At 43.5% G+C, this 21,744-nt stretch overlaps 1 protein-coding gene across 3 annotated transcripts in view; it reads right to left on the bottom strand.

Annotated features, from left to right (window-relative positions):
- The window catches only part of MRAP2 (melanocortin 2 receptor accessory protein 2), a 69,801-nt gene extending 49,234 nt beyond the window's left edge, over positions 1–20,567 (bottom strand). The window contains exons 1-3 of one of the 3 annotated variants that reach the window (XM_013992657.2): positions 20,471–20,567; positions 12,491–12,704; positions 7,204–7,315 (exon numbers count right to left, since the gene is read on the bottom strand). In XM_013992657.2, coding sequence (XP_013848111.1) covers positions 7,204–7,212 — 9 coding nt within the window. In that variant the 5' untranslated portion in view covers positions 7,213–7,315; positions 12,491–12,704; positions 20,471–20,567. The remainder of the gene's footprint in view (positions 1–7,203; positions 7,316–12,490; positions 12,705–20,470) is intronic. The other 2 variants (XM_003353248.3, XM_013992658.2) reach the window with 2 other exon arrangements.

Below are 21,744 nucleotides of genomic sequence, written 5' to 3'. Positions count from 1 at the left end.
CATTATTTTTCAGATTCTTTCCCGTATGAACTATCACAGAATACTGAGTAGAATTCTCTGTGCTGTACAGCAGATCCCCATTGTCTAATCATTCCATAGACCCAGTGTGCATATACCAGTCCCAAGCCCCCAGTCCATTCCTTCCCCCAACCTGTCCCCTTTGGTAACCATAAGTTTATTTTCAAAGTCTGAGTCTGTTTCTGTTCTGCAAATAAGCTCATTTGTATCCTTTTTTTTTAAGATTCCATATATTAATGATAACTCCTGGTGTTTGCCTTTGTCTGACTTATTTCATTTAGTATGAGTCTCTAAATCCATCCATGTTGCTGCAAATGACATTATTTCATTCTTTTTTATGGCTAAGCAACATTCCACTGTATATATGTACCACATCTTTTTTAAGTTTTACTGACGTGTAGCTGATTAACAATGTGATAATTTTTGCTGTACAGTGATGCGATTCAGTTATACATATACACACATCCATTCCCTTTCAGATTCTTTTCCCATATAGATTATCACAGAATATTGGGTAGCAATTCCCTGTCCTATATAGCAAGTCCCCATTGGCCAGTCTTTTACTTTATTCCTGAACCCTGGGTAAGCATAGGTTTGAAAGTACTAGAGGCAAGTCAAAGTAGCACCAATCAAAAACCAGTGCTTTATAATGAGATTCTGCTTCACGCCCATCAGAATGACTATCACCAAACAAACAAAAAAAACAGAAAACAGTAAATGTTAGCAAGGACACAGAGAAGCCAGACCCTTTGTCTGTTGCTGGTAGGAATATAAAATGGCACGGCTGTATGAAAAACTGCATAGTACCTCCTCAAAAATTTAAATATGGAACACTGAATGAGCCAGCACTTCTACCTCTGGTATACACCCAACAGAACTGAAAGCAAGGGCTCCAAAAGATATTCATACATCAATATCCATAGCAGCATTAGTCAAAACAGCCAAAAGGAAGAAGTAATACGAATGTACACTGGTGGATGAATGGATAAGCAAAATGTAGCATGTACACGCAATGGCATATTATTCAGCCTTTTAAAAAAGAAGGAAATTTTGACATACACTAAGTGAAATAAACCAGACATCCAAGAACAAATATTGTACAATTCCACTTATAAGAAGCACTTAAAGCACTTAAATTTATAGAGACAAAAAGTAGAATGGTGGTTGCCAAGGGCTAGGAGAAGAGGGGAATGGGAAATTAGTTTAATGGATACAGACTTTCAATCTGGGATGATACAAAAAGTTCTGCAGATGGATGGTGCTGATAGTTGCAAACCTAATGCTACTGAGTTGTACATTTTAAAATGGTAAATTTTATGTTATATATATTTTACTCAAAAAAAGTTCTAAACTTTTTAAAATAAGAGAATAATAATAAAATCAGCATTGTTGACCAACGTGGGGAGGGGGAGATTGAGAGCTTCCCAAAGTACCATCCCAGGGAACAAAAGATGACTGCTGGAAAGTCCTGGCCCCTTCTCCGTGTGGGTTCTTACTCCATGGCCAGCCTTCAAAGATCCAGCTTTGTTCTGTCCAATAGCCCCTGCAGCATTCCATGCCTCATGGAAGGAATACTCTGTCCAGGCTGTAAAGGATCTCACTTCCCTATGTCAGGGAGAAGCTTTGAGAATATTTATGCTGCGCCAGCTGTCCATCATCCTCTCACCCTGACTAGTCCTGGAAATACAGACAGCTTCCCAAACTCACCCTTTCAGTAAGTTTTACCTCCTGTGGCACCTGTCATTAGTCCACTTCATTTCAGCATAAGTCCAGTATCAGTTATCATTCTAAAGTTTCCAGAGCCTCCTCATGGATTACATTTAAAGTCAGTTTCAAAGGTCATTATTTCATTCTTTTTATGGCTGAGAAATATTCCAGTGTGTGTGTGTGTGTGTGTGTGTGTGTGTGTGTGTGTGTGTGTGTGTGTGTGGTGTATATATACCACATCTTCTTTATCCATTCTTCTATCGATAGACATGTAGGTTTCTTCCATTTCCTAGCTATTGTAAATAGTGCTGCAATGAACATTGGAGTGCATGTATCTTTTTGCATTATGGTTTCCTCTGGATATATGCCCAGGAGTTGGATGGCTAGATCATAAGGTAGTTCTATTTTTAGTCTTTTAAGGAACCTCCATACTGTTTTCCATAGTGAATGTACCAATTTGCATTATCACCAACAGTGTGGGAGAGTTCCCATTTCTCTACATCCTCTCCAGGATTTATTATTTGTAGACCTTGACAATGGCCATTCTGACTGGAATGAGGTGATACTTCATTGCAGTTTTGATTTGCGTTTCTCTAATAATTAGTAATGTTGAATGTTTTTTCACATGCTTTTTGGCCACCTCTATGTCTTCTTCGGAGAAATGTCTGTTTAGATCTTCAGCCCATTTTTTGATTGGGTCTTTTTTTGGTTTTCGGATTTTTTTTTTATTGAGCTGCATGAGTTGTTTGTATATTTTGGAGATTAATTCCTTGTTGGTCACTTCATTTGCAAATAATCCATTGCTGGTCATTTCATTTTCTCCCATTCTGTGGATTGCCTTTTTCTTTTTTCTTTTTTTAGTATGGTTTCCTTTGCTGTGTAAAAAACATTAAAGTTTAATTGGGTCCCATTTGTTTATTTTTGTTTCTATTTTCATTACTTTGGGAGATGGATCCAAAAAGATACTGTTGTGATTTATGTCAAAGAGTGTTCTACCTATATTTTCCTCCAAAATTATTACAGTATCCAGCCTTCCATTTAGATCTTTAAACCATTTTGCATTTATTTTTGCATATGGTATTAGAGAATGTTCCAATTTCATTCTTTTAGTAAGTCAGACAAATATCATGTGGTATCACTTACATGTGGAATCTAAAAAAATGATACAAATGAACTTATTTACAAAACAGAAACAGATGCACAGACCTCAAAACAAACTTATGGTTACCAAAGGGGAAAGGTGGAGGGTTTGGGATTGGCATAAACACACTATTGTATATGGAATGGATGCCCAGCATGGACTTGCTGTGTAGCACAGAGAACTCTACTCAATACTCTGTGATAACCTATATAGGGAAAGAACCTGAAAAAGAATGGGTATGTGTGTATGTATAACTGAATCACTTTTCTGTACAGCAGAAATTAACACAATATTGTCATACAACTATATTTCAATAAAACTTTTTAAAATGGAAAAATAAGAGTTCCCGTCACGGTGCAATGGAAACTAATCCGACTAGGAACTATAACGTTGCAGGTTTGATTCCTGGCCTTGCTCAGTGGGATAAGGATCCAGTGTTGCCGTAAGCTGTGGTGTAGGTCACAGATACAGCTCGGATCTGGCATTGCTGTGGCTGTGGTGTAGGCTTGCAGCTGCAGCTCCAATTAGACCCCTAGCCTGGGAACCTCCATATGCCTTGGGTGCGGCCCTAAAAAGCAAAAATATAATAATAATAATAAAAAGTTAAAAAAATTTTAAACACAAAGTAAAAAATAAATACAAAAAATAAAGTCAGTTGGAAAATATAAATAAATAAATAAATAATAAATAAAGTCAGTTGCTTTCCCAGAACAAAAAGGAAGTGTCCCAAACTCATAACCAGCACCCATCTCTGGGAAATGTTCCTGGAGACCAGTTGGATTTCACTGGTCTCCAGGACCTGGAAATCAAGGATGCCATTTTTATTTTGCCAAGAAAGGAAATTTGTTAAAAAAAAAAAAAAACAACTATCACTAACAATTATCATTTCATAGACAAAAAGTTGTTTTAAGCACCCTCCAAGGAGGAGGGATACAATCTCACAATAAAAACAGTGAGTCCTCTGCAAGAAAGGAGAGCCAGCCTCTGGTATCAGTTTTTGCATGGCAAGCAAACAATTCCATGTGGGCAGGCACTACATCTCTTTGTCCATTGCTTTCACGTGAGAACTACCTGAATGGCTTAAACATTCACATTCTCTGAAAGCAAAGGAAAGGGACTGAAAGAGATGTAGTGAATTTCCTTCCATATCTATGACTCTAGAACTTAATACCAAGTTGCTTTCCACTTGCATCACAAACTCAGTGATGTGTGTCTGTGTGTAAAAAATGTGTATGTGGTGCAATATGGATAAGGTGCTGTTTTTTTTGTTTTGTTTTGTCTTTTTGCCATTTCTTGGGCCGCTCCCGTGTCATATGGAGGTTCCCAGGCTAGGGGTCGAATCAGAGCTGTAGCCACTGGCCTATGCCAGAGCCACAGCAACGCGGGATCCGAGCCGAGTCTGCAACCTATACCACAGCTCATGGCAACGCTGGATCCTTAACCCACTGAGCAAGGCCAGGGATCGAACCCGCAACCTCATGGTCCCTGGTCAGATTCGTTAACCACTGAGCCACAACAGGAACTCGTGGATAAGGTACTGTTACAGGATGCATTATCTCCCCCAAAATTGATATGTCAAAGTCCTAAATCCCAATGCCTTTGAATGTGACTGTATTTGGAGACAGAGTCTTTAAAGAAGTAACTAAGTTAAAATAAGGCTGTTTTAATAGAGTGGCCCTATTGTAATCCAACAGGTGTCCTCATATTAAGATGCGATTAGGATGCACAGAGAGAGCCCAGGGACACTCATGCCCACAGAGACAACCATATGAAGAGGCAGCAAAAGGTGCTCATCTGTAAGCCAAAGAAAGGCCTGGAACAGATCCTTCCATTACGGCCCCCCCGGGGAACCAACCCTGCTCACACCTTGATCTTGGACTTCCACTCTCCAGATTGTGAGAAAACAAATTTCTCTTGTTTGAGCCACTCAGAATCAGGTTTTTGTTTCGGCAGCCCTAGCAATCTAATACAGCAGCTGAAATTAATTTTTCAAAACCAATGTTCTCTTTGATGAATTAGACAAATGGTCCTAGAAAGGCCATTTAAAAATAGCTTACTTTATACCAATCACTCTTACTGTCACTAAATAACAAATACATTTTTGGAAAGAAAACCAAATGTCATTCTTCTATCCCCCTATATGCCATCTTCTGCTGATAACATTTGTCACATTCTCGCCAAGTCCTTCAAGGAGAGAGAACACTAGTTCTGAACCTGCTAAAATTAGTATGAGTCAATTCAGCCCTAAAAGGATATTCTAAACACGACTGACTTGACTTTGAAAGATTTAGTGAAGGCTGAAAAATCAAGGCCTATACCATCAAAGAATTTGGAGAATTCAAGCTTGATTTTAAAACTATGCTCACCCTTACTGAATTTCATCCTCTCCAATACACACACACACACACACACACACACACGATAAGAAGCATTACAAGAGCCTGATGACACAGATAACAGGTGCAACACAGTCAGTAAGAAAAGAACAGTTGGAGTTCCCATTGTGGCTCAGCGGGATACGAACCTGACTAATATCCATCAGGATGTCGGTTCAATCCCTGGCCTTGCTGTGGGTCCAGGATCCAACATGGCCATGAGCTATGGTAAGTTGCAGATGTGGCTCGGATCCTGCATTGCTATGGCTGTGGTGTAGGCCGGCAGCTGTAGTTCTGATCCTACTCCTAGCCTGGGAATTTCCATATGCCACAGGTATGGCCCTAAAAAGCAGGGGGGGAGGAAGTAAGGGTTTGTTATGGTAGCAGAGGAACCTCAGGTGGGGGACCCTCAGAGATGGACCTCTGAGCCTGCCCACTTCGTCCCACCTGCCACCTCCCTCTCTCCAGACTCCTGCCTACCTTTGAGGGTAGGGCTCAGTCACCACTTCCCCCACCAAGTTCTGTCCAACCATCTCAGCTGGTGTGGATTCTCTGCCTTCTCTCAAATCTCACCACATAGATTACTTAAATCTCTCATTTTAATAAGGAGAGAGTATAAATCAGACTCCCTTAGGATCAGACTTTGCCTCTCACTGAACCCTCACACTGATTTATATAGATGCTATTATGAAGCATCACGGCCAGGTGAATGACTGTTTTAATTGGCGGAGTTTTTAAAACTCTTGGTACAATAAGGCTGAGGAGAGTGAGACTGGACGTCTCTTAAATCACTTTGAGGATGGTTTGGAAAACAAGCCTACTTTGTATTTATTGCTGATGGTATCAGTCCTGAAGCAGCACGCGCCATTCTTTACAGCCCAGAGCTGAATCATTCTTTTGACAAACAAGCAAGAGAGGAGAGGGACGAGGTATTTCAATCTCTGTTCCACAGGAAAAGAAATTTAAACCAAGCAGTGGTTTAAGAGCTCGAGACAGAGAAGCAGGAGATCCACACCTTATTTTTTATTTTTTTTTTCGTCTTTTTTGTCTTTTTAGGGCCACACCCATGGCATATGGAGGTTCCCAGGCTAGGGATCCAATCGGAGCTGCTGCTGTCAGCACACGCCACAGCCATGCCAGATCTGAGCCACATCTGCAACCTATACCACAGCTCACGGCAATACCAGATCCTTAACCCACTGAGTAGGGCCAGGAATCAAACCCACATCCTTGAAGATAACAGCCAGGTTTGTAACCTGCTGAGCCACAATGGGAACGCCCAGGTCCAGGATTCTTAAACAAGCTGCATGTCTTTTCTAGTTTCTCCACTTACCCCACCCACTGCCACGTGATCACGATCCCAGATTACGAGCAAACTGGACCTCAGGAGAGGAAAGGCAGTCAAGCTCCAGGCACCCCAGGGCTTCCTTAAATTACAAGGAGGGGCCTGGCCAGAAGAGAGCCAAAGAGAGCCTCGTAAAGTGAAGGGCAGAAAGTAGAAAGCAGAGGCTTGGCTAGGGCTGAGGATGCCAAACAGCCCCAGTGTCTTGGGTCACACCTGGTTCAACCTCCTAGAACATCCCTTTTAAGAGAAAACTTGGGAGGGCATTTTTTACATTGAGCAGGTACAGATAATGTTACAAAGTTAACTGCAAATATCAAATGAAAGCTCCAGATAAACATATACTTGCTTCTGGCAGACTTGGCCTCTGCTTTGGATTCCCAGAAAAACAGGTTAACTCTCCTCACCTATTGAGGTCATTTAGAGGCAATTTTAAAGAAGCTCTGGTAGGAATATATGCAGGTTTACATGATAGAATTTCTAGTAGTTTCCAGCTTTTCAGATCATCATCTTAAATTTCTGTTGTTTTCCTTTTTTTTACACAGAAGATAGAATTATATTTTCCGGGAAAGTCTACACCACGTTTGGTAGAAAGATAGGCAATGTTTATAACTACGTACCTCACTCATTTCCTAATTATTTCTTTTTCTTGATCAACCAGGCAAATTCAGAGCCAACCCGTAAGGAAGTAGCTCCCTCAGCTGCCCCGCCTTTGCCTTTGTTATTTTTGCTCTTCCCAAGTACATGCAGGAAGAAAACAAAAGCACCTTTAGGGAGAATAATTATTTGAAGCTTATAAATTATTTTCACTTGAGGCATTATGAAATTTACCAATGTTCTCTAGTCAGGGGGAAATTACATAAATCTTGGTAACACTGACACAAGAAACAATTAAACAGAGACTTTAAAAAAAAATCCATCATTTTATTTTTTTAAAAAGCATCCATCATTTTAGCATCTCATAGATTCTCAAATTCTATCTTTTATTTCATGTCTCAGCAACACCATGATGGATTGAAGACTTACACTGACAAAGAAAAAGAAGCAAAAATGCATACTTGCCTTTCTTCCCAATGGGACTAAGCACTTCATACACTCTAGTCAAGAAAAAAAAATCAGTTTGCACCCTGAAATAAGCCAAAAATAGCATGACTATCCTGTCTGGAGATTGATCTCCAAAATAATAAAACTTTGAATATGTCCCATAAACCTGAACTCCCTAAGAAACATTCTTCCCCAACTGTTTGCCATGGGGGCGTTTGAAGATAAGTCATGACTCTGAGGAATAGAATCTTTGTATGAGAAAGTTGTTTTCAACCCTAGACAACAGATGATGTGCATTTGAGACGCCTGGTATTTTTATGGGGTATTTTCCTTCAAGTCTTTATTGTGTTTTTATTCGACGAGCCAAACTTCTGAAGCCTGACTCCCTTGAACTCTCTTGCAAGTAAGCATTTCCTTTCCTTTTCTAAATGTTCCTGCCTCGAAGTCTTCCTTTGTCTGAAGTACATGTCAAAACAAATACAGACTGCTACTCTTTGCTATTTCAACCAAAGCCTGTATAACCCACGCTCTGAGCTTGCACAACTTATGGGAACTTGTCACATATCCGTTTTGCTTTTCTCTTCCACTGGCCCTTCAAAATGCATTCAGTGGACTTCCCCTCCCTACCCTCAGACAAAAACTTGAGCAGAACCCTATGACTTTCCCACTCAAGCAACCACTTTAGACTCCCATAGGTATTGAAATGTGCAGTCTGGACATGAAGTCAACTCCAACCTGGTTATAACATTAAATCCCCTGCCTATACCATCTCGGTCCTGCTGATGCTGGTCCCCTGCAGGGGCTGGGAGACAGCTGGCCTTTCTCTTTCTCCACCTTAAGCCCAATGGCTGGCCAGCTTCTCATCCTTCCAAGGTCAAAGCAAGTGGATGGGACTACACACCTGTCTTCACACACTCCATTTATGGGCGCTTTAGCGACATTCATTTTCCTTCAACTAACCACTCATGCCTATCTTAGCCTCTAGCTTTCTGGAAACTCTAGCTGCTGGAGTTCCCTTACTCTTGGGGTGAACCTGAAGTGGCCCCAGACCAGCCTTCTCTTCCGCAAGGTCCACCGTGTCCCCAGGAAATCTTCAGGCATCCTTTGCCCTGATGATCCTGGAAAGGCGGGTGATCCTTCTGCCCAGGCCACTATGTGAGCCCCAAAGTCATGCACAGCTCAGCTAGTGGTCCCATGACAGTCCCCAACACTAGGTTTGGGATGAAGGAGGAGGTGACAATGGATCTCTCTGAAGAAACCTCTTTAACAAAGCCTCCTCTCTCAACCTTCATATTCTTAAAGTGGACAATGGAGTTTGTGAATTATGAAAAAAATCTCAAATAGCTACACAAATTTCTACTTTGTGGGTCTCACCCTTTACTTTAGAATTTCACATAACTTGAATGTGTACTTGGTCAAAACTTTGATTTACACCCTGTTTTTTTCATATACCTGCATAAATGTTTAGGATAGCCTGTAAATTCTTTATGAGTTCATTTTACTCTTAGAGATCTAATAAAATGGAGGAATATGAGCACTGGAAGGGGTGTTCAGAGACATAATATTCAACTCCCCCTTCACCCATGGAGGAATCCCCTCCCCATTCCTGACTGAAGATGGCCCAACACTGGCTTGATCTGCCTCTGCAAACAAGCCTACTTCCTCTTCCCCAGCTATTGGAGGAATGGCCTCAGGGCTGGCCATGGTTCCTTTGTGCCAGGAGAAATGTTCCCTGCCTCATATGGCCTGGTATTCAGACCCTCCTCATCCAGGTCACCCTTCTCTGGATCCCCTGAAGATGGTCCCAGTCCTCTATAAAGGAGCCACCCAGAATGAGACCCTGAGTAGAGTGGACCCCAGCTTCTTTGACCCAAACACCACAAGTGGGGAGCAGGGGGGTTGTGTAGATGGTAGTGGTTAAGAGCCCTGGTTCTATATCCCAGCTGTACTGCTGGCTATGTAATCTAGGACCAATTTCTTAATCCCTCTGGGCCTCAGCCTCGTCCTCTGTTAAATGGCAATGACGAAGATTAAATTCCCTACTTCAAGGGGGTACTACAGAGAAAAAATTGCGAAACACTCTTGACTCCAACCAAAAGCCCTTTGCAAATGGTTATTTTTTAAAAGGCCTGTCTGCATCACTGCAAGGCACCTCTGTTACTGAGCAGCTACTTCGCACTATGGTTCATTCAGGCTTGAAGGGCCACTGAGACCCCCAGGTTTTCTCTCTCACATGAACTGCTGCTTAGCAGCCCACCCCATCCTTTACTTTTGAAACTGATTCACTGAACCCAAATGCAGAATAAGACCATCAACCCTACCGCTGTGAGCTCAGCGTTCTAGATTTATTATCTCGTATCCTTGGATAAAATGGGCCTCGGAGAGTATCCTCCCAGATTTGTAGTTGCTGCAGCTCTGATAAATGTCTCCTTTATGTCTCTTTCCTGATGAGTGATACGAGGGAGATGCAGGGTCAAGGACTGAGCCTTGTGGCATGTCCACTCGTCCGATGCCTTTATCCTTAGGGATAATATGAGATTTCATGAAATGCCTCTTCAAAGGCAGGATACACTTTCAATTGTCCATGATGGGTAAGGGGCATTAGTGACTGAATTATTTGTAGGTTCCTAGCTTTGGGAACCTTGGTTTGTGAAATGTAAACAACTCCAGCCACCTAACTGTGAGGGCAAAAGGGAACTGAGTGTTAGAGGGCACCTACCCAGGAGTTCCCATTGTGGCTCAGCAGGTTAAGAACCCAACGTTGCCTCTGTAAGAATGTGGGTTCCATCTGTGGCTTTGCTCAGTAGATTAAGGATCTTGTGTTGCCACAAGCAGTAGCATAGGTGACAGAAGTGGCTCAGATCCAGTGTAGCTGTGGCTCTGCTGTAGGCTGCAGTTACAATTTCACACCTAGCCTGGGAACTTCCATATGTTAAAGGTGCAGGGGAAAAAAGAAAAAGTAAAAAAAGAAAGCACCTACCCAAGCTGCTGTCACACCAAAGACATTAAAAGTTCAAAAATAGTGGATTCGGAGATGAACTGACTGGCAAGAGACCTCAACATCTGGGGGCCTAGAAAAAATAGGGAGGAGGAAGGCTACCTTTTCCACAAGATGCTGATATTATTTGCAAGGTAAAAGACAAGCCCGGCTATGAGTAGATGAGGTTATCCTGGAAGGAACAATGTGGCAGCCAGAATTAGGTATGCACTCCCATGCAGAAGCTAAACAACGTGCACACACACACACACACATGCCATTCACAAAACAATAGCTGCCCTTGCACATCCAATGCACTCCTCTGATGCTTTCTCTTCCTTTCTTGTTTAAAAAAAAAAAAAAAAAAAAAAAAAAAAAAAAAAAAAAAAAGCTGGTGCAACTCACTACACTGATAGCATTACAGTAATGAGCCACAACCCAGAGCTGAAAAACAGTGGCTATCACATGCCCCAATCTACAGCCCTGGTAGGTTGCTAGAAAAGAGAAAGAAGTTGGTCTGGCATAAGTTGAATTTGTAAATCCTTTCCCAGGTGGTCTTGAGCCAGCTTCTCTTAGAATTCGTTCTGGAGGGTTGCCAGGATTCAGTGTTTCCTCCTTTTGAAGTCTGCTGGCTCTGCCCTCCTCTCGAGTGGCTCAGAGGGGCTGTAAAGGCTTTCGCTGCTCCAGGAGGCCTGCTCTTTGGGCCATGAACACTTCAGCCCGGTGTGAGGTTTCCAGATCCTCTTAAAGGGGGTTGGGCTGCCCTTCCCATATGGAAAAGAAGGAAAGAAACTGGAAGCAACTCTGCCTTTCCCTGCCACCTGTAGGTATCACCTCATCTTCCATAAACACCGGATGACCTTCTCGATTAGAATAAAACTCTTTGTTCTTTTCTGTTGGGCACCCCAGCTGCCAGCGCCTCACCTGCATTCCGGACCTCATCCTTGCTGACCGGGCCCTTCCTGCCTACGTTCATGGCGATGCGCCCCACGTGATGTATCCAAGGGCCACTAGCCTCACAGTCCTAGTTTCCAGACCCCTCCTCCGCACTATTAACTGGGGGATTCGGCTGAGAAAACTCAGTATCTCCACCTCATTTTCTTCACGTGTAAACTGAAAATGTCACCACTTACCTTCGGGGTTTTCATAATAATTTATACGTGGGAGTTCCCCCTCTCTTCCCCGAGGTACCCGGGACACTTTTCCCCCCAAGCTTCCTTTGCTTTCGTTTTTGTCAGATGAAATCCGGCGTGTAATCCGGGATTGCCCACGACATCTAAACCGCAAAGCCTCCCAACAAGTTTCTGATAAGGCGACTCTGTCTTCCTCAGTTAATTACACAGAAAGGATGCAAACGGGGGAAAACGAAACCACTCTTTCCCTCTCATCAGTGAAATAACCTGCAAGCAAGCTCCCCAGCGCAAACGAAGTGAATTCACAACTGTCAAACCCGGCGTTATTCACAGTGCCCGGCCCAACCGACAGGAGCGCACCCGGGGCTGCGGACGGCGCGTTCCACCGGGACCCGGAGGGGTCCTCTCGGTTGTAGGACACGGGGAGGCAAAGTTTTCCCCACGGGCAGGAGAAGGTGTGACGGGTCAGTGAGCGAGAGGGTGAAGCCCACCCCAGAGCCCAGTGCCGCGCTTCCAGCCTTTTCCGACGCCCTCCGGCAGGACAGGCACATCACACGGCTGCGGGAAAGGCTTAAACTTGGATGTTCTCGGCGGATCTGCGCTCTTTCCCAGCGAGCCCTTGAGTCCCAGATCTGCCCTCCCCGCTCCCATCTTCCAAAATACCCCAAACTCAAAACCACCCCCGAACCCCCCAATCCCAACCGTGGGAGCCGGGGCCTTACGCCCCCGGTGAGCCGTCCCGCCCGCGATTACCAGCTCCTGCGAGGTGCGTGAGCGCCGCCACCGCCGCTTTCAGCAGCCCTGCCGGCTGGTCGCTCCCGGCGCTGCAGCGCGGCGGGGACGCGCGTTCCCCACCCGCGGCGGAGGCGGCTGCCTCCCCAGTCCCAGGGCGCGGGGGCCGGGAGGAGGCGAGCTCTGCGGAACCCTCTGTGCCCACGTGGCGCTCAGTCACCGTCTGAAGGAGAGCCTGCCGCGAAGAAGGGAAAGGGATGGGGAGAATTGTTTGTCCTCTCGGCTGAGCAGTGCGTCTCTCTGACCAACTTTGGGTGACAGGAGCCCAAAGGGCTGAGCAAGAGGGAGTGAGGCAGCATTGATGGGGATTAGGAAAAATCCTCAGCAATGGCTTCGAGTTCAATGAGGCTAGGATCCTCCGTCATGTGCTTCTTAAATTACTACTCAAATGTACCTCCTCCTGCCTCCTGGTGCAGGTGCCAACCCAGTCAAAAGTCCCCCAAACACAGCTCCCAAAAGGGTGGGACTGGGCTGCAGGAGTCGCATCAAGTTAGAACCTGGCTCACTCCTCCCTTCCAGTAAATCTTTATCGAGTTCATATTCCATGCCAGACACTGTTCTGGAAAACAGTTTTCTGCAGCCCATATTCTAGTAAGGAGACAGGCAATAAATAATTACAAAATGTCCCGTATGGATAGCGATAAGTGCGGTAGAGGAGAAATAATTCAGAAAGGGGACAGAGAGTGTTGATGGGGGAGGGGGAGAGTTAAACTAGGTGGTTAGAGATGGCCTCACAGTGGAGAGATGGTTTTCGAATAAAGATCTAAAGATGATCTTGAGCAGGTCCTGCAGTAACTGGGGAGAGCGTACTTGCTGAGGCCAGGAACTGAGATGGGCTTTATTGAATGGGTCGTTTCTTTTACCACTGACAGGCACCCCATCAAGTAGTAATTATAACCATTTCCATTTTAGAAATGAGGAAAGTAGCTTAGAGAGGTTAAATGAATTGCCCAAGGCTACATAGTAGTTCACAGAGGGGCTTGTCTTCAAGCTTAGGAAGCTTGGAGCCTCAGAACCCAAGTGTAACCACTGTTGTAGTGCAGTGGGAAAAATGCAACCAAGGGCGGGCTGGTGATTGTATGATTAAGTCAGTCTCCTGCTGCCAGAAAAGGATTCCTGGAAATGACAGCTGATTCATTTTTTTAAGCTAGTTTCATTACTACATGTACAATATTTTGCAAACCATCCTTACAGTTATATTCTTCAGCCTCATCCACAGGCAGTTTAATTCCAAATGACATCATTTGACCATCTGTGATGAGATTCACAAGTCCTTCCTTAATTCTGCACATTGGTTCCAGTTGCACATGCCTGATCCAGGGATGCGATCCGTCACCCATGCAGTAGAGCCTGTACCGCAGGACTGCAGGGCATGGTGAAGCAGGTCAGAGAGCAGAGCCACCAAATCGATGCTGCTGAGAAGTAATGGTGCAGCTGTCAGTGTCAGCTGGCCTCTTTCAGGCAGAGTGCCAACGACTCATGAGGCATATTTTACTGTTGGAAAAGGCTGCTAACCATCAGTTTCAGAGGCTGAAATTACAGCATCCAGTGGCAACAGCATCACAGATGGGCTGGCGGAGCTCTCATTTCTCTCCTAGGATCTCTGCCTCCTCATGGCTGCATCTGTTTGCTTCTTCCAACAACATCTTCCTACCTTTTCTTCATAGTCCTTCTCAAATGGCAGTTCTTCCAGGAAGTCTTCCTTGCTGCCCTAGCTACAAATGACCTCTTATTCTAAAATATGATACTTCTTTTATGGCACCTGTCATTCTAGAGCTTCACCTCTTAGCCCTCCATAGGCCTGCTTTATATTTAATTTCTTCACGGACCCTAGCGTAGTGCCTTACATCCAGTGGACATTTGATGAAGTTCTTTTTTTGTTAAAAATCTGTAAGGACATAGCTTCATTTTCTCTTTTTAAAATTGTAGTTGATGTACAGTACTATATATAATAATATTATGTAACATATATAAGTTGTATGATATAGTGATTCACAATATTTAAAGGTTATACTCCATTTACGATTATTATGGAATACCGGCCATATTCCCTGTGTTGTACAATGTATCCTTGTAACTTACTTTGTATATAGTAGTTTATACTTCCTAATCTCCTACCTCTATTCTGCCCCTCCCCTTTCCCTCTCCTCACTGGTAACCACTAGTTTCTTTGCTGTATCTGTGAGTTATTTCTTTTTTATGATAGTCACTAATTGGTTGTGTGTGTATATATATTTTTTTAATATATATATTTATTATATATATATATATATATATTTTTTTTTGTCTTTTTGCCATTTCTTGGGCTGCTCCAGCGGCATATGGAGGTTCCCAGGCTAGGGGTCCAATCGGAGCTGTAGCCGCCGGCCTACACCTGAGCCACAACAATGCAGGATCCGAGCCGCGGCTGTGACCAACACCACAGCTCACAGCAACGCCGGATCGTTAACCCACTGAGCAAGGGCAGGGATCGAACCCAAAACCTCATGGTTCCTAGTTGGATTCGTTAACCACTGCACCATGACGGGAACTCCAATTGGTTGTATTTTTTATATTCCACATATCAGTGATATCATACAGTATTTTTCTTTCTCTGTTCATTGTCTCTTAATCTTGGCTTTCCATTCCAAAATAACTTTCGAGTTCACAGGAACTTAGGGATAGGACTTAGTTATATGTAGCTGTAGCTCTTGTTTGTTGATATAAACTAACAACCATTTACTTTGAGGCAAACTCTACTTTTGCTATTTTCCCTATTTTGAGGTAATCTCTACTTTTTCTGTTCAAATTTGTCCTAGAGTAATGTCCCCAAGATCCTCAATGACAATACTAGTCATTGATAGAGCTGAGATTTAAATCTGGGACTGTTTAAAACCAGATTTAAAACCAGGACTCCAAAGTGCATGTCCTTTATCACCTCATGCATCTCCTCTTTCAGTCATCCATTCATGCGTGCAATCTGAGTGCTCAACAAATATTTCTATTTACTATGCTCAGCTCTGCATCAGGCACTGGGAAAATGGCAATGATTAAACCACAGTCTCGCCTTCTATACTACTTGTAATCTAGTAGAAGGGACAAATTAGGAAATAATCAGCATTTAGTGTCATAAATCTTAGAAAAGAGATGCATAGGGAATTCCCGCTGTACAGTGGGTTAAGGATCTGGCCTTGTCACTGTAGTGGCTCGGGTCACTGCTGTGCTGGTTCCCCGGCCCAGGAACTTCCACATGCCACAGGTGAGGCCTAATTAAAATAAAAAATAAAAAAGAGAGAGTTGCATAGAGACCCTATAGGAGCCCTTTAATTTTTTTTTTTTTTTTTTACTTTAGGTAATGACAATAAGGATGTGCTGAGATAGAATGTAATTTTAATTTTGTAATATGGGAGGCTATTATAATGATTATGAAGAAAAGCACATGGCAGGCAGAGTAAAGAACATATGCAAAATATGGACGCATGGGAGAAAATGTTATAGTAATTCAGGAGGGCTGCAGCATGGTGAGATGGTATTGAGTTGAGGCTAGAAAGGTAAGCAGAGCCAAACCACAAGAAGTCCATACATTAGTTTTATGGAGTCTATGACTCCCTGAATGTGTATAAAATCATGGCTACTCCTCTAAGGAGGAGCAGGAACTGCTGAGGACCTTCGTGAGGGTGTATGAAGTCCCAGAGGACCAGGATACTAAAATCCAGCCCACATTCTGTCACCAAGGTGCATCACCTTGCCAGAAGGGCTGACGAAATGTCTTCTAACAAAGACACCAAGTGGCCTCGCCTTGAATAATAGAGCTGCAGCTAGAGCTTTTTGTGACTGTGTATTTATTATCCACATTCCCCCACCAGCTCCAGGGAGCGGTAACTGTTCTGTCTACATCTGGTGCCATCAGCAATACAGGCACATAGTAAACACAAGAACATATGTTGAATAAATGAATAGGATGCAGAGTTAAGGGAAAACTTGTATGTGTTTTATCTTTACTCATTTGTTTCCAATGAAAGAGACTTAACCCTGTTTATAGATTGAGAGCAAGGGCTCAAAAGAAGAGAGAAGTTGAAGGCAGAGTTACAGCAGGATATAATTGCTGAAATAAGATACTAGAGAATAGAGTAAGAAAATCAATAAAGATAACTGCTTGGAGGCAAAAAAAAAAAAAAAAAAAAATTGAATTACCTTTGAGAAATTCAGTCATGGAGTTCCCACCATGGTGCAGTGGAAAAGAATCCAACTAGGAACCATGAGGTTGTGGGTTCAATCCCTGACCTTGTTCAGTAGGTTAAGGATCTGGTGTTGCCATGAGCTGTGGTGTAAGTCACAGATGCTGCTCGCATCCTGTGTTGCTGTGGCTGTGGTGTAGGCCGGCAGCTGTAGCTCTGATTTGACACCTAGCCTGGGAACTTCCATGTGCTGCGACTGTGGCCCTAAAAAGCGGAAAAAAAAAAAAAAGAGAGAGAGAGAGAGAGAGAGAAATTCAGTCATTTGTTCATTCAATGGTGAGTACTTGGCTTTATCCTGAATCCTACCAGGAATGGAGAACTTTGGAGAAGGGAAGGGAGGAGGCCTAAGAAAATATAAGAGACATTCCCTTCCAGTTGTTCAAGATGATGACATCTGGTTATAAAATTTCTCATGGGAAAAGGTAAACCATGTGAAACACAGGCAGGGGGGTTCTCAAGTGTCTGAGCAACAAGGAAAGGCTTGGAAGCAGAAAGAACCAGGAAGAAACCTGGAGGCATTAGGAAAATTACAGCAGAGGTGGAGAGAGGGAAAGAAAAAGGAAGGGGAGGTTTAAGAAGGGAGTGTGGGCTCTGGGGTAGCCTGCTAGCGATGGCTGGTGGGCAGCTTCCAGGACCTGAAGGCACGGCTCATGGTTGGCCCAAGATCTGGGACATTTCTTTTCTTCCCCCCTCACCTTTTTTTTTTTTTTTAATTTTGTGTGTGTGTGTCTTTTTGCCATTTTTTGGGCCTCTCCCGTGGCATATGGAGGTTCCCAAGCTAGGGGTCCAATTAGAACTACAGCTGCCAGTCTATGCCACAACCATAGCAACGCCAGCTCCGAGCCACATCTGCAACCTACACCACAGCTCACGGCAATGCCAGATCCTTAACCCACTGAGCAAGGCCAAGGATCAAACCCACAACCTCATGGTTCCCAGTCAGATTCGTTTCCACTGCACCGTGATAGGAACTCCAGGGACATTTTCTTTCTATCTTTATCTTCCAGCTGGTCAGGACCCATGCCAATGGGCCAACAGGAAGCAGTAAAAATCCAGACCAATAGCTAATGTGTCTGGGTGAGGGAAACTTGGCAGTGTTTCAGGGAGTTCAGTAATGTGGCAAGAGCCAGCTGACAAAAAGAATGGGAACAAAAAATTGACATTGTTTTTGGATGTTAACGAGTTCACCCTCTAACTCAACTGTCTTCTTCACAGACTAGAATAATGTAACATCAATCCAAAGTGAAGGTAAAATCACACACACACTTTACTATACGAAGTTATCCAAGGGAACGGCAAGGAAAACTTGCCTCAATATAGTTGCTCAATTAAGATGCTGAAAATAAATGAGAGGGTTCCAGAAATAAATGGGAGGGTGAGTGTTCAGAATCTACAACATGAGGAGCTGCCCTACCATGTTCTAACCATCTCTCCCAAGCTGTTGATGGTAGGAGCTCTCCACCAGTTTTCCTAGGTGCTATGAGAATTGTCACCTCTTCCTTACTTTTTGCATAACTTGGATTTCCTTGTCTTGTCTTGGTTATCCTGTCACTCTTTTCAAATTAGCACAGTTGTTCCTGAGTATGTGTAAACTGCTCTCCCTTGCCACCTGTTCCGTTTCAATCCACGGAGCAAACACACACCAGGGAATGACATCTGCACGCATATGCAAACACTGACCCCCTCCTTGTGACATCCCTTTTATTCTTTCCCTCTAAGACCTGAGCATTTGCTTGGAGCTTTCCTCCTGCTCTTAATCCTATTGTTCCTTCAGCACCACCACACAGATGCCCACCCACAGACGTGGCACCAGGCAGACAAAACATTGCATGTATTTTAGTTCATGTTTGGCATTGGATCAGGACTCTGAAGCTGCCAGCCACCCTGAAATGCCAACTAGAATACATTTCACACTACCAGGGAAAGAGAAACAGTGAGCCAGGGAGAAACTAGACCCTTGTGGTGATAACTTGTAGCTGGAAGCTCTAATACTCGCTTGTTTCTTTTCCTCCAAACCCAATTGTGCATTTTGGAGTGAATTTCTGGTGGCTGCTTATATGCTTACTATCACACAATCATGAGGAAGTTTCAGTCTCTTGGCTCCAGGCTTATCAACTCTCTGACAGCAAATGGGAAAGAGAGATGGGCTTGGCTTCTTCTTATTTTTCCTTAAATTGTATCACGACCAATATAAGGCAGGCAGGAATAATCCCAAAGTGGAAAAATATATTGATTCCAGCTCTGATATTGAAGGCCACAGCATGTGGGTGTCCCATGTACCCATGTCTCTGTCATCATGCCTTCCTCCTGCACAGCAACACTGCCAGGGCGAATGAAGGCTTACAGCCCCGCATGGCTTTGTATTCCTATGGGGTCCACCTTCCTCCCACCTTTCTCTTCCTGGTCCCTTTGCCTCAGAGGAATTCTGCACTCACTGTTTTTACTGGTAGGACTTCATTCTCCAGTTTCAGTTCACAATCGAGCCAGTGTTATTTCTGCCATTATGGAACACACACTGACACAGATACAGTCCCCCAAATGCCATTGTCTAAGTGGGAGCCCACACCCTGTTTCACTAATTCCTGCAGCTCCTTAGTGCTGCTGGGTCAGTACCTGTCCAGGACATTCCACACTCGCTGTGTTTCCCCACATCTCCCAGGAGCATCAGACAGTCTGGTTCTAGGTGAACGTGCCTGGGTGAGGCTGCCTCTACCAGTCAGCCACAATCCTTTCACCTGGGGCCCCCTTCCTCTCTGGCCTTCCTTGACAACTCACATTTTCTCTCTCTCTCTCTTTTTTTTTTTTTTTTTTTAAAGCTGTACCTGCGGCATATGGAAGTTCTCAGGATAGGGGTTGAGTTGGAGCTGCAGCTGCCAGGCTAAGCCACAGCCACAGCAACACTGGATCCAAGCTGCATTTTTGACGTACACCGCAGCTTATGGCAACGCTGGATCCCCACCCCAATGAGCAAGGTCAGGGATCAAACCGACATCCTCACAGACACTATGTCAGCTTCTTAACCTCCTGAGCCACAACAGGAACTTCAACAACTCACATTTTTAAATGCACAGACAGACAGACAGACACAGACACACAGACACACAGACACACACACACACTTCAACCCAATGTAATTTTACAAGGATCTCAGCAAGAGCCGATAATACTCCCAGCACCTACTCCATGCCATGCCACATGCTTTGGAGTATTCAATCTTCACAACCATCCTATGAAATTGCTGCTGCTGTTGTTATTATCCCCATTTTACAGATGAAGAAACTAACGTTTAACGAGGGTAGGAATATGCCCCCACCCCTAGCCATGTGCTATAAGCATTCTGCATACTTCTGCCTCTCCTCAAATTAGCACTAAAACTATGCTTAATATTCTGGCTCTACCAAAATGCATGTCTCTACTTTGTAGAAACTGAGTCAATGTGAGAAAAATGAATAATGAGGAAGAGGTATGTGTGTGTATGTGTATATCTGTGTATACACATACATGCACATGTGTGCACATATATAGAAACATATATTTATAAATATACATTTACATGCTATGCGATGTGTATCTGTGTATATACACATGCATCTGTGCACATATAGAAACATACTGTATATTTATAAATATATAACATTCACATTTATATACCATATGTAATATATGAGAGAAAGACTATTCAGTGGAAGGGAAAGCTATCAGCTGAAAATAAGGTAAAACTCACCTCTAGGCAGATGGGAAAAGCTGCAAATTGGCAATCCTGAGGAGCACTCTAAATTCACAGTGTCTGTGCCCTGGTGAAATAATTGCTCATCCTTGTTCACTTGAGGAAAAAAAATGTTAAAAAAATCAATGAATGGAATGACATTACTTGGTGGGAGCCAAGCAGTTAAGGAATGATGGTGAGAAAGCAGAGTCAGAATTAGAGAGACCTGGGTTTGAATCCCAGCTCTGCCACTCCCTGTTTCTGGATCTCAGTTTTCTTATCTGTGAAGTAAGGATAAATACTGTCTCCAGGATTATTGCGACTAGAATGAGATCATTCATAAGATGAGCTGTCACGGGTAAATACTCATCAGAGGCTCAGCGGTTATACCTCCTAATGCATGACTCTGGCATCATATGGCCATGGTCTCAGCCTTGTGGAGGAAAGATAAAATGTTGAGTCTGGGCTTTTGAGTTCAAGTCCAAAAGTCAATAATTTTGTGCTCTGGGCAAGTCAATGAATCTGCTCATGCTTCTCTTGGAGACAACGCATCAGCCATCCAATCTTCACAAGTAATTAATTTTGTTGCAATTCCAGAGTCACATGAAAAGTGGAATCAAGAATGGCCTCCTTGGAGTTCCCGTCATGGCGCAGTGATTAACAAATCCGACTAGGAACCATGAGGTTGCGGGTTCGGTCCCTGCCCTTGCTCAGTGGGTTAACGATCCGGCGTTGCTGTGAGCTGTGGTGTAGGTTGCAGATGCGGCTTGGATCCCGAGTTGCTGTGGCTCTGGCGTAGGCCTGTGGCTACAGCTCCGATTGGACCCCTAGCCTGGGAACCTCCATATGCCGCGGGAGCGGCCCAAAGAAATAGCAAAAAGACAAAAAAAAAAAAAAAAAAAGAGTGAAATAATGCCATTTGCAGCAATATGGATGGACCTAGAGATTATCATGTTAGGCAAAGCCAGCCAAAGACAAATATCATGATATCACCTATATATGGAATCTGGAAAAAAATGATACAAATGAATTTATATACAAAACAGAAATAGATGCACAGACACAGAAAACAAACTTATAGTTACCAAAGGGGAAGTCAGGAAAAGGATAAATTAGGATCTTGGGATTAACATATACACACTACTGTATATAAAATAGAGAACCAGCAGGGAACTACAATCAATATCGTGTTGTAGCCTGTAGCTTTTCCATTGTATATAAAAAAAAATTTTTTTGAAAACAGCCTCACCCCAAGATCTGAGTGGGTTTTACCTCCAATAGACTTCCCATGA

Source organism: Sus scrofa, chromosome 1, assembly GCF_000003025.6.
Source record: "Sus scrofa isolate TJ Tabasco breed Duroc chromosome 1, Sscrofa11.1, whole genome shotgun sequence".
NCBI classification, from domain to species: domain Eukaryota; kingdom Metazoa; phylum Chordata; class Mammalia; order Artiodactyla; family Suidae; genus Sus; species Sus scrofa.
Note: the sequence above shows the minus strand (reverse complement) of the source record. Positions and strands in the feature narration are given on the sequence as shown.